This window comes from Trachypithecus francoisi, unplaced genomic scaffold (assembly GCF_009764315.1).
Source record: "Trachypithecus francoisi isolate TF-2019V2 unplaced genomic scaffold, Tfra_2.0 Lachesis_group4, whole genome shotgun sequence".
Taxonomy (NCBI): domain Eukaryota; kingdom Metazoa; phylum Chordata; class Mammalia; order Primates; family Cercopithecidae; genus Trachypithecus; species Trachypithecus francoisi.
Genome location: NW_022681469.1, coordinates 104,351,908 through 104,365,977, shown reverse-complemented (window position 1 = coordinate 104,365,977; position 14,070 = coordinate 104,351,908). Strand labels below are relative to the sequence as shown.

Below are 14,070 nucleotides of genomic sequence, written 5' to 3'. Positions count from 1 at the left end.
TTCTTTATCCATTCACCTGTTGATGGACACTTAGGTTGCTTCTAAATCTAGGCTATTGTGAGAAGTGCCGCAATAAACACGGGAGTGCAGATACCTCTTCTAAACATTTATTTCCTTTCTTTGGGGTATATATCTAAGAGTAGGATTGCTGGATCATTTGGTAACTCTATTTTTAGTTTTTTGAGGAGCCTCCAAACTCTTCTACATAGTGGTTGTACTAATTTACATTTTCACCAAAAGTGTACGAGAGTTCCCTTTTCTCCACATCTTTTCCTGTCTTTTGGATAACCGCCATTTGCTATTGCCTGTCTTTTGAATAATAGCCATTTTAATTGGAGTGAGATGCTATTTCACTGTAGTTTTGATTTGCATTTCTCTGATGATCATTGATGTTGAGCACCTTTTCATGTACCTGTTTGCCACTTTTATGTTTTCTTTTGAGAAATGTCTATTCAGATCTTTTGCCCATTTTTAAAGTAGATTTTTAGATGTTTTTTCCTACAGAGTTGTTTGAGCTCCTTGTATACTCTGGTTATTAATTCCTTGTCAGATTGGTAGTTTGCAAATATTTTCGCCCGTTCTTTCTGTTGTCTCTTCACTTTGCTGATTTGTTTCCTTTGCTGTGCAGAAGCTTTTGTACTTGATGTGATCCCATTTGTTCATTTTTGCTTTGGTTGCCTGTGCTTCCCAGGTATTTACTCAAGAAATCTTTGCCCAATCCAAAAGTCCTGGAGAGTTTCCCCAAAGTTTTCTTGCAGTAATTTCAGAGTTTGAGGTCTTAGATTTAAGTCTTTAATCCATTTGGATTTGATTTTTGCATATGGCAAGAGATAGGAGTGTAGATTCATTCTTCCGCATATGGATATCCAGTTTTCCCAGCACCATTTATTGAAGAGATTGCCTTTTCCCCAATGGATGTTTTTGGGACTGCTGTAAAAAATGAGTTTACTGTAGATGTATGGATTTCTTTCTGGGTTCTCCATTCTGTTCCACTGGTCTGTGTGTGTGTTTTTATGGCAGTACCGTGATGTTTTGGTTACTATACTTCTGTAGTATAATTTGAAGTCAGGTATTGTGATTCCTTCAGTTTTGTTCTTGCTCAGGATAGCTTTGGTTATTCTAGGTCTTTTCTGTTTTCATATAAATAAAGATTGTTTTTTTCTGTTTCTGTGAGGAATATCATTAGTAGTTTGATGGGAATTGCATTGAATATGTAGATTGCTTTGAATAGTGTGGACATTTTAGCAATATTGATTCTTCCAATGCTTGAACATGGAATAGCTTTCCGTTTTTTGTGTCTTCTTCAATTTCTTTCTCCAGTTTTCTATAGCTTTCATTTTAGAGATGTTTCATTTCTTTGGTTAATTTCTAGGTATTTAATTTTATGTGTGTCTACTGTAAATGGAATTACTTCTTAAATTTTCTTTTTCAGATTGTTCTCTGTTGGCATATAGTAATGTTAATGATTTTTGTATGATTTTGTATCCTACAACATTACTGAATTTATCGGTTCTAATAGTTTTTTTTGGTGGAGATTTTAGGTTTTTCTAAATATAAGATCATATTATCTGCAAACAATGATAATTTGACCTCTTCCTTTTACATTTGGATGCTTTATTATTTCTTTCTCTTGTCTGATTGCTTTAGTGAGGATTTACAGTACTATGTTGAATAATGTTGTAAAAAGTGAGCATCCTTGTCACGTCCCAGATCTTAGAAGAAAGGCTTTTGATGTTTCCTCTCTCAGTATGATACTAGCTGTGGGTCTGCTGTATATGGCTTCTCTTATGTTGATTAATATTCCTTCTATACCCAGTTTTTTTTTGAAGATTTTTATCATGAAGGGATGTTGAATTTTATCAAATGATTTTTCTGCATCTCTGGAGATGAGATGATCATATGATTTTTCCCTTTCATTGTGTTGATATTACGTATCACATTGATTTGCTGTGTTGAACCATCTTTGTGTCCCTGAGATAAATTCTATTTGGTCATGATGAATAATCTTTTTAATGTGTTACTGAATTCAGTTTGCTAGTATTTTGTTGAGGATTTTTGCATTAACATTAATCAGAGATATTGGCCCATAGTTTTCTTTTTTTGATGGGTCTTTGTATGGTTTTGGTATTAAAGTGATATTGGTCTCATACAGCGGATTTGGAAGTATTCCCTCTTCCTCTATTTCCTAGAATCGTTAGAGTAGGATTGATATTAGTTCTTCTTTAAATGTTTGATAAAATTAAGCAGTGAAGCCATCAGGTCCTGGGCTTTTCTTTGCTGAGAGACTTTTCATTAGAGATTTGATCTCATTACTTGTGATTGATCTGTTCAGGTTTTGGATTTCTATGTAGTTCAGTCTTGGTAGGTTTTACATATCTAGGGATTTACCCATTTCTAGGTTTTCTAATTGATCGGCATATAGTTGCTCATGGTAGTCTATTAGAGATCCTTAATTTCTGTGATCCTTTAATTTATCGGCATACAGTTGCTCATGGTAGTCTGTGATGATCCTTTAATTCCTGAGATATTGGTTGTAATATCTCTTTTTTCTAATCTCTGATTTTATTTATTTGGGCCTTCTCTCTTTTTTTCTTCGTCTGGCTAAAGGTTTGTTAATTTTATCTTTTCAGAAAATCAGTTGATCTTTTATATTGTTTTCTTCATTGAAATTTCATTTATTTCTGCTCTGATCTTTATTATTTCATTTCTCCTACCAACTTTGGGTTTTGTTTGCCCTTTTCTAGTTTTTTAATATGCATCATTGGGTTGTTAATTTGAGGTTTTACTTCTTTTTTGATGTAGGCACTTATAGCTATAAGACTTCCCTCTTAATCCTGCTTTCGCTGTATCTCATAGGTTTTGATATGTTGTGTTTTCATTGTCATTTGTTTCAAGAACATTTTCAGTTTCCTTCTTAATTTCTTTAGTCACTGGTCATTCAGGAGCATATTCTTTAATTTCTATGTTTGTAGAGTTTCCAAAATTCCTTTTGCTACTGATTTCTAGTTTTTTGTTTTTTGTTTTTTCCATTGTGGTCGGAGAAGACACATTATATTGTTTCAATTTTTTTTTTTTTTTTTTTTTTTTTTTGAGACGGAGTCTCGCTCTGTCGCCCAGGCTGGAGGGCAGTGACCGGATCTTGGCTCACTGCAAGCTCCGCCTCCCGGGTTTACGCCATTCTCCTGCCTCAGCCTCCCGAGTAGCTGGGACTACAGGCGCCCACCACCTCGCCCGGCTAGTTTTTTGTATTTTTTAGTAGAGACGGGGTTTCACCATGTTAGCCAGGATGGTCTCGATTAAGACTTGTTTTGTGGCCTATCCTTGTTTTGTGGTCTATCCTTGAGGAATGAATGATCCATGTGCTGAGGAGAAGGATGTGTATTCTGTAGATATTGGATGAAATGTTCTATAAGTATCTATTAGGTCCTTTTGCTCTATAGTGCAGATTAAGTTCACTGTTTCTTTGTTGATTTTCTGTCTAGATGATCTGTCCACTGCTGAAGGTGGGGTGTTGAAGTCCAGGCTATTATTGTATTGGGATCTGTCTCTTTTGCTCTGATAATATTTGCTTCATATATCTGCATGCTCCAGTATTGGGTGTATATATATTTACAATTGTTATGTACTCTTGCTGAATTAACCCCTTTATCATTATATAATGACCTTTATCTCTTTTTATAGCTTTTATCTTGTAATCTATTGTGTCTGATGTAAGTATGGCTATTCCTGCTCTTTTATGGTTTCCATCAGCATGGAATATAATTTTCCATCACTCTGTTTTCAGTCTGTATGTGCCATCATAAGTAAAGTGTGTTTCTTGTAGGTTACAGATTCTTAGGGTTTTGTTTGCTTATTCACCCACTCTTTGTCTTTTGATTGGAGAATTCAGTCCATTTACACTCAGTGTTATTACTGATAAGGACTTACGCCTGCCATTTCATTATTTGTTTTCTCATTGTTTTGTGATCTTCTTTTCCTTCCTCTTTTTCTTTCATTGAAGGTGATTTTTCTCTGGTGGTGTGTTTTAATTTATTGCTTTTTATTTTGTGTATATCCACTATATGTTTTTAAACTTGAGGTTACCATGAGACTTGCAAATAATATCTTATTAACCCATTATTTTAAACTGATGACAACACTGATTGCATAAACAAACAAGCCAAAGGAAAGCTAAACTTTAACTTCATTTCCCCACTTTTTACCTTTTTGTTGTTTCTATTTACATCTTATTGTACTGTCTCTTGAAAAGTTGTTGTAGTTATTTTTTATTGGTTCATCTTTTTGTCTTTCTGCTTATCATATAAGTAGTTTATATACCATAATTAAACTGCTATAATATTCTGTGTTTCTCTGTGTACTTACTATTACCAGTGACTTTTGTGCCTGCCGATTATTTCCTCCTCATTAATGTCCTTTTCTTTCAGATTGAAGAACTTTCTTTAGCATTTCTTGTAGGATAGGTCTGGTGTTAATGAAATTTCACAGCTTTTGTTTGACTGGGAAAGTCTTCTCCTTTAGGTTTGAAGGACATTTTCTCTGGATACACTACTCTCGGGTAAAAGGTTTTTTCCTTCACTTTAAATATGTCTTGGCATGCTCTCCTGGCCTGTAAGGTTTCCACTGAAGAGTCTGCTGCCAGTTGTATTAGAGCTCCATTGTATGTTATTTGTTTCTTTTCTCTTGCAGCTTTTAGGATCCTTTCTTTATCCTTGACCTTTGGGAATTTGATATTAAATGAGTTAGTCTTTGGGTTAAATCTGCTTGGTGGTCTATAACCTTCTTGTGCGTGAATATTGATATTTTCTCTAGCTTTGAGAAGTTCTCTGTTATACTTTTGAATAAACTTCCTACTGCTATCTCTCTCTCTACCTCCTCTTTAAGGCCAATAACTCTTAGATTTTTCCCTTTAAAGGCTACTTCTAGATCTTGAAAGTATGCTTCATTCTTTTCTATTCTTTTATTTCCTCTGACTGTGTATTTTCAAGCAGCCTGTCTTCAAGCTCACTAATTCTTTCTTCTGCTTGATCAGTTCTGCTATTAAGAGACTGATGCATTCTTCAGTATGTCAGTTGCATTTTTCAGCTCCAGAATTTCTGCTTCTTTTTAATTATTTCAATTTGTTAACTTTATCTGGTAAGATTACTAATTCCTTCTCTGTGTTATCTTGAATTTCTTTGAGTTTCCTCAGCATAGCTATTTTGAATTGTCTGAAAGGTCACATATCTCTCTCTCTCCAGGATTGGCCTCCTAGTGCCTCATTTAGTTTGTTTGGTTAGGTCACGTTTTCCTGGATGGTCTTGATGCTTGTGGATGTTTGTCAGTGTCTGGGCATTGAAGAGTTAGGTATTTATTGTAGTTTTTGCAGTCCGGGCTTGTTTGTACCCATCCTTCTTGGAAAGGCTTTCCAGGTATTCAAAGGGACTTCAGTGTTGTGATCTAAGTTTCTGGTCACTGCAGCTGTATCTGCAGTAGGAGGCACCCCATGCCCAGTAATGCTGAAGCTATTGCAGACTTTTAGAGGTACTACCTTGGTGGTCTTGGATAAAATCCAGAATTCTCAGGATTAGCAGGCAGAAGCTCTTGTTCTCTTCCCTTACTCTCTCCCATATGGAGTCTCTCTCTCTCTCTTCCTCTCTATGTGCTAAGCTGCCTGGAGCTAGAAGTGGGGTGATATAAACACCTCTGTGGCCACCACTACTGGGAATGTATTGGGTCAGACTTGCAGCTAGCACAGCAGTGGGTCTTGACCAAGGCTCATTGTAACTACTGCCTGGCCACCACCTATGTTTGCTCAAGGTGTAGGGCTCTACAGTCAGCAGGTGGCAAAGCAAACCAGACTTTGCTTTGGTGACCTTCCCTTCAGGGTGGCAAGATCCCCCAGGTCATAGTCAGGTCCAGAGATGCTGCTGCTGTCCAGGAGCCAGGGCCTGGAGTCAGACACCTTAGAAATCTACCTGATACTGTATTCTACCACAGCTGAGCTGGTGCTGAAACCACCAAAGTCCTTCCCACCCTTCCTTCCCCTTTCCCCAGACAGAGGGGTCTCTCTCCATTTCCACCACTACCACAGGCCCATAGGAGGTACTGCCTGGCTACCGCCAACATCCACCTAAGGCCCAAGGACCCTTCAGTCAGCTTGTGGTGAGTGCTGCCCGGCCTGGGACTCACCCTTCGGGGCAATGGGCTCTCTTCCAGCCCAGGGCAGGTCGAGAAATGCCACCCAAGAGCTAAGGCCTGGAATTGGGGACCACAAGAACCTTCTTGGTGCTCCTCCCTACTGCGGCCACACTGGTACCTAAGCTGATTTTTGTTTCTTATGAAGGTGATTTTTGTGTAGATCCTTATCAAATTTGGTGTTCCTGAGGGGAGGATGAACAGTGGAAGCTTCTGTTTGGTTATCATGCTCCACCTCCTCTCCAACATACAGTTTTTTACAGTAGATCTGAAAAATATGTCTTATCTTTATTACTGATTTTATTGTGCTGATTAAAAATGATAATAACTTTCACAATTATATAATTGTTTTTTATACAAAAGTACCAAGTAAGCATTTGGTCTTCTGGTGTTTTGAGAGATGAAATGGAAGCCAGATAGTAGATTCTGATGTATCTCTAGTTATGACCAAATTTATACATGTCATTACTCCAAAAAGTACCACCAGCAAGTAATGAAATGATTTCATGGCATGTATAAATGGTGTCAAGTCAAATGGTAACTCTGAGAACTTAATTAAAGATGACCTGAGGGAAGAAAACAATGCTTTTCTTTTTTTATGGCACATCCACAGGACCACAGGTCACAAGCCACAAAAGTCATTTGAAAAAATGTCCCATGAGACTTGCCCTACATAGTCTCTCAGTTCCTGGCATTTCACATTGTTGGAACAGATATGACATTTTACATTCTTTTTGTTTCATGTGTGTCTATAGTCCTGTTGTTAGCATGGTGCTCTAGCATGGCAGGAAGCTTTAGTGAAGCAGCTAAGAGGGCAGGCTCTGGAACTTCCTGGCTGTGCAGTCTTGGGCAACTCACTTAACTTGGCTGTCTCTTCATCATCTACAACAGCAGTCCCCAGCCTTTTTGGCACCAGGGACTGGTTTCATGGAAGACCATTTTTTCCACAGAACTGGGGGATGGGGGTTGGTTTCTGGATGAAACTGTTCCACCTCAGATCATCAGGCATTAGATTCTAATGAGTGTGCAACCCAGACCCCTCACATGCTCAGTTTGTAGATTCTACAAAGTAAGAACAGGGGATCTACCTCTTAGAATTGTGCAAATTAAGTTATTTAATTCTTGTTAAAATGTGAAGCACAATTTCTAGCACCAAGATAGTGTTTGAACAAAAAAAATCAGCTATTATTATAGTAGACAATGAGTAACTATTGAGTCAATAAAAGGAATGAGATCCATGGTCATGTAAATAGGCATCATCCTTCTTAATCTGGGTTCACATATTAGAGTTAAGTTTAACTTCTGATTTTCTTTCTTTAAAACATTTCATTGAAGAATATAGCCTTTTTTTTTTTCCAGATGCCGTCTTCGCAGGTGCCATGCCTACAATGGCAAGTGTCAAGCTGTCTACTCTTCATCCCATTGTGAATCATCCATGTTACGAAGATGCAGACTTGAGGTTGGCAGCTGATGAGTATTTCATCAAGAATCATTTGGTGACTCCCAATTCTTAGGAATTGGGAAAATATTTACACACACACACACACACACACACACAAACTCATCCTCATTTTTGTGATGGAAGTTCAAAAAAAAATGACAGTGACCATCCAGAAATGACAGTACGTACCCGTTGCCTCTGGAGCAAGCAGACCTCTGAAAACTGAAAAATGCAAAAGCCAGTTTTTCCCAAAGTGACAAATGTGTCATATATTTATGATATGTGTGTGTATTCCAGTAAAACTACTAGGTAGTTGGAAGAGGAGGTAGGATGGATTTTACTCACAGCCATGGTTTGCCAACCCCTGCTCTACACCACAAGCCCCACTCTGATTTAAGAAATGATTTCTGGATCTTACTGGTGGCCAATGACTAGCCTTTTGTGACAGGTAGAAAAAGTACTTGAAAGTTGCTATTATATATTACGTGCTTTCATGAAAATTTAGAGCATTTTTGCTAGCCGATTATGAGAACTCTAATTTCCATTGATGTCTAAAAGTTTTGCTTTCCTTAAATGGCTAGTTTAAAAAATTCTTTTGTTAATTCTAGTAGTTGTCAGGGTAATAGTTTTTAAAAGTGGATTTTTGGCCTATTGTTAGAGGCAAATATTTAAATTATTTAAAAGTTTTAGGTCTGCTGTCTAGGAGCCAGGGCTTGGAGTCAGACACCTTAGAAATGTACCTGATGCTCTCTCTGTTCTACTACGGCCAACTGGCATGGAAACCACTGTGGTGACTGAGCATCCCATATGCTTGTTGAAATTCTAAGCAACATCCAACGCATAAGTGATAGTCTGTCAGGATTTTGTAAGAAATCCCACTATGGTCAAATCACCTATTGTACCATATTTAGGTGACGATTCCCATTTCTCAAGATTCTGTCAAGGTGCTTTTCCTACCTGTTCTGACACCCTGGATGCTCATTGTCTGAGTGTTCTACTTGATACACTCAATTTCAATTCATGTGTTTGCCAGAGCTGCTTCAGATGAAATTAAGCATTTAAAGATATGTTTTCACTACATTCAGTCTCTGTCAGAATATATTCTCTGAAAACTTTGTGAATTATGAGGAAGAAAATTTCATATCCTAAGCTGCTGTCTGCTACCCAGTACAACTTTAGACTATTTTATACAATAATGAGCAGTATATGCAAAATTAAATTGCTATAAGTTTTATTACATTCAAAATATAAGTATGAATGTGGAAACTGCCATCCCCAAAATAATTGATGCTGTTTTGAGTCATGTATATCAGTGTTCCATCCAGTTAGTACTGAGATTTCAATTTGCTGGTAAGATTTTTTTAGTCTATTCTATTATCATTCATTTTAAAATCTTTTAAACTATTGTTTAAATTTAAAGGGCCCGGACAAAAATAGTTTATTCTACATATAGTCGAAAATCTGCCAAAGAAGTAAGAGATAAATTGTCAGAGTTACATGTGAATTATTATGTTTTAGAAGAGGCATGGTGTGTTGTGAGAATTAAGTGAGTATTAACCCTATGCTATCCAATATGGTATATTTTTAAGCAACAAATGTTTCAGTTTATTACAGTAGTTCTGATTCTTTAAGAATTTTTATTTTAAATTTATTAAAATATTATCCTGGTATCTTAAATTATTTCATCTAGAGAAATAAAACTATACTATCAATGAAGTAGAATTTAATTCCAAACATTATAGTATATTTAATATCCTGATTTTTCAATTTAATTTGACATCTTCCACTTAACTTTTTTCATAATTTTTGAAATATTTATGAAAATTTTTATTAAATATCTGAAATATGGATTTGCATTTACAACAAAGTGAGATATTGCCATTCTGTACTATATAGCTGAATTATAATGGATTTGTAAGACTTAAAAGAAAAGTGACAAAACCCAACATGACATAATAAGAAAAACATTCCTAATTAAAATTTTTTAATTTTGAATCTCTAAAAATCATAAAATTCTAAGATGTGTAATGGATCTTTTGAGGCCTTTGTTTAGGCTCCTAAGTAGAGATACTAGCTGCTGCACATGACAGGAAATTCAGGCATATTAATTGTCTCCTAGAACAGCACATTAGCAATCAGAAGAACAAAACAGGTTCTACAGTCACTTCAAAATATCATTTACATTGTGCAAAAGGTTTCAGAGATGCAAACTAAAACGAGAGAGTATGACCAACACCCTGAAAAAAAAATAAGTTAATAGAAACCAATTCAAGTAGGTCCAGATGTTGGATTTAGCAGCCAAAGACTGCAAAACCACTATTACACATTCAAAGGCTTAAGAAAAATATATTCAATAAATTAAAAGAAAACATGGTATCCATGAGTGAAGAGATATGGAATCTTAGCAGAGAAGTAGAAACACTCCAGCCCCCATGGAAATTCTAGAAGATGAAAAGTATAATAAATGAAATGAACATTATTTAAATGTACTCAACAGCAATCTTCAGATGAAAACAGAACATCTGAACAGAAAATTCAGTGAATTTGAAGATAGATCAAGAGAGAATAATCAAAAGAATAGGACCCAAAAAGATTGAAAAATAACCAACGTCACAGACCTATGTAACATTAAGTAGTTTAACACATGCATAATTTTAGTATTAGATGTAATGAAAAAAAAGAACACGACAGAAAAAATATTGAAGAAATGTTGGCCAAAAATTTCTCAAGTTTGATAAAAATTACTAACTTGGAGATCTGCTAAGCTCAACAAATCCAACTGGGTACGCCCAAAGAAAACCAAAGGAAGGTACATTCTAGTCAAAGTGGTAAAATCAAAGATTAAGAGAAAATCTTGAAAATAAGAGAAAAAAATGATAACATTTGACTTCTCAACATAAATAGTGGAAATTAACAGACACTGGAATGATAATTCAAAGTGCTGAAGAAAAATCAACAATTATATATTTAATGAAATTATCTTTTTAAAATGGAGGCCAAAAATACATTTTCAGATCAACAAAATCTAAGATAATTTGTTGGTAACAGATTTATACTTCAAGATGGACAAGAAGTTCTATCAGCTGATGAGAAATGATGCCAGATGGTAACTCAGATATACAAGAAATACTGAAATGCACTGGAAATGGTAAATATGTGGATATTAATCACTATGCGTTTTTCTTCTCTGAAAATCTTTAAAAGACAATATTTAAGGCAAAGGTGATACCATTATATTTTTTAGTTTATGACAGAAATTAAACATACATGACAATAGCACAAAAATTGAGTAAACCATGGAAATGTATGATTTACTAGAAATAACCCAATTTAAATGGTAAGTAAATCATGATATGTTAAAGATGCTTGTTGTCATCCCTAGCAAAACCACTCAAAAAATAAAACAGTGGGGAAAAAAAGAGCATAATGGCAAGCCTAGACATGGATGAGCCTGGATACATTAAGTGAAATCAGTCAGCCACAGAAAGATAAATAGTGCATGTTGTCACTCATGTGAAAGCTCAAAGTAGCAGCTCATAGAAGTAGAGTAGAATTGTGGTAATTAGAGGCTAGGTGGGAAGGGTAGGGAGGAGAAGAAGATAAGGAGAGGTTGGTTAGGAGATACAAAACTACAGATAAATAGAAGGAATAAGTTCTAGTGTTCTCTGGTACTATAGAGTGAATATTAGTTAACAGTAATTTATCGTATATGTCAAGAAAGCCAGAACAGAGGATTTTGAATGTTCCCAGCACAAACAGATGGTAAATGTTTGAGGTGATGGATATCCTAATTACCTTGATCATTACACATTGTAATTATGCACTGAAATATCACTCTATACTCCATAAGTATGTACAAGTATTATTTGTCAACTAAAACTAAAAGGGGAAAAAACCTAAACATATAACTAACTTAAGACCCAGCAATTGTACTGGGCATTTTTCTAAGAAAGGTGAAAAGTTGTTTTCACACAAAATTCTGAAGAAAAATGTCTATAGCAGCTTTATTTGTAATAGCCTAAACCTCGTACAACCCAGATGTTTTTCGCAAGGTGAATGGTTAAATAATAGTGATCTATTCATACCATGGAATCCTGCTCAGCAATAGGATCAGACTATTGATACACTCAAGATCCTGTATGAATCTCCAGAGAATTGTTTGAATGAAGAAAAGACAGTCCCCAAAGGTTACATACTGTATGATTTCGTTTATATAACTGTCTTCAAATGATACAATTATAGATAATGGATAATGATTTGTGGTTGTGAGGGGTTCGGGTGGGATGGGAATGTGGGGGAAGTATATGTGTGGCTATACAAGGGATCTCTGTGGTGATGGAAATGCTCTCTGTCACCATTCTATCAATGTGAGTTATGTGACTGTGATATTATACAAATATTCAAGATGTTACCATGGCGGGGGACACTGTCTAAAGACTGTACAAGAGCTATGTGTATTATCTCCCACTTAATGTGGAACTCCAAATGTCTTGAAATAAAAAGTTTAAAAAAAAACACAGCATAATAGCAAGCCTATATCAGTAATTTCAAAGTGAAAGAGGACTAAACTTTTCCAAACAAAAGGTGGAGATTGGCAAACTGAATACAAGAGCAAAACCTATCTATGGACTGCCTGCAAGAGGTGCATTTTAAATACAAATAAGTGTGTTGGCTGAAGGAAAGAGAATGGAAAAGATACCATGTGAGTAACATTAGAAAGCTGAAGTGAAAAATGTATAAATACCAGATAAGATAGATGTTAAGACAAAGAATATTTCTCAAAACGACTATGTTTGATAATGCAAAAGAGTTCAGTACAGGAGAAAGGTGTAATCATTTGAGTGCATGTGAACTTAAAAGAGAATTTCAAAATATATGAAGCAAAAATTGACAGAACCCAAAAGGCAACAAATAATATTAAAATGGAATTATAAAAATCACTCAATCCAAAATAAGACAGAAGAAGTGGAAAAGGGAGACAAAGATCAGATGGAACAGAGAAAGCACCAAGATTATAGACTTAAATCTAACCATATCAATTATCATATTAAGTGTAAATGAACTTGTGGTAGGCTGAATAATGAGCCCCCCACAATGGCCATGTCCTAATTCCCAGAAGTTGTGAATTACGTTACTCACATGGAAAAAGGAAATTTGCAAATGTGATTAAATTGATGCTGTGAAATGTGGAGATTATCCTTATTATCCAGGAAGGACAAATGTAATCACAAAGTCTTTATAAGGAGGAGGCAAAAGAGTAAGAGATCAAAAAGGTGATGTGATAGTAGAAGCAGAAGTTTGAGTGATATAAGGCCACGAGTCATGGAATGAGGCCAGCTTCTAGAAGCTGGAAAAGGCAAGGAATTGGATTTTCTTCTGGAACCTCCTGCAGGATTGGAGTCCTGCCAATACCATGATTTTAGACTTATGAGCTCCAAAATTTGAAAGAGAATAAATACATGTTGCTTTAAGCAACTGTTTGTGGTAATTTGCTATAGCAGCAATAGGAAACAAATATAGCTCTAAACACCACAAATGAAAAGCAAGAATTGTCAGATTGCATAGCAAAGTAAGACCCTACTATAGGCTACTTTCAAGAAATGTGTTTAAATATAATGAAATGAAGAGGTTAGAAGTTAACAGATAGGAAAAGGACATGTGATGCTACCACTAGTCAGTGAAAGCTGGTGTGGCTGTAATAACATAAAAGTACATTTGAATGCTAAGAATATTATCAAGGTTAAACAAGGATTTTTTAATGAAGAAGAGATTTATATTTCAAGAGGATGTAGCAACCCTGAACATTTATGCACTCAGATAACAGAGCTTCAAATACATGAAGCACAACTGATAGAACTTTAGGAAAAATAGACAAATCTACATTTATAAATTTTCATAGTCTTCTCAATAATTTGTAGAACAAATAAAAAGAAATTTGGTAAGAATACGGAAGACTTGAATGATGCCATTAACCAATATGACCTAATTGACATTTATAGTACACACCACCCTATAACAGCAAAATAGACATTCAAGCACACACAATTTATCAAAAAAGACCATTTTCTAGGCCACAAAACAAGTATTCACACATTTAATGATCTAATCTCTGACTACAATGAAATTAAATTAGAAATCAGTAACAGAATTCTATATGTAAATTCTCTCAAATGTTTGGAAACTAAGTAGTACACTTCCAGATAATCCATGGTCAAGAAGAAACAAAAGGAGGGTGAGTTTCAACGTATTTTGACCTAAGGGAAAATGAGAACACCATCCCGCTATTTGTGGGATGCAGATACAGCAGTAGAGCGATTTGTTTTTATGTTGAATGCCTATAATAGAAAAAGAAGAAAGGCCTCATATCAGTCATTCGGCTTCACCTTAAGGAACTAGAAAAAAAGAACAAATAAACTCTAAAGTAAGGAGAAGAAAAGAAAGCATAAAGATTAGAA

The 14,070-nt window shown here is 35.5% G+C and overlaps 1 protein-coding gene across 2 annotated transcripts in view; it reads left to right on the top strand.

Moving 5' to 3' along the window:
- LOC117072623 (probable C-mannosyltransferase DPY19L2) overlaps positions 1-14,070 on the top strand; it is a 40,337-nt gene that overhangs the window by 22,490 nt on the left and 3,777 nt on the right. For both annotated transcript variants that reach the window (XM_033192945.1, XM_033192944.1), the window contains 2 exons: positions 7,534-7,633; positions 9,036-9,161. In XM_033192945.1, coding sequence (XP_033048836.1) covers positions 7,534-7,633; positions 9,036-9,161 — 226 coding nt within the window. The remainder of the gene's footprint in view (positions 1-7,533; positions 7,634-9,035; positions 9,162-14,070) is intronic.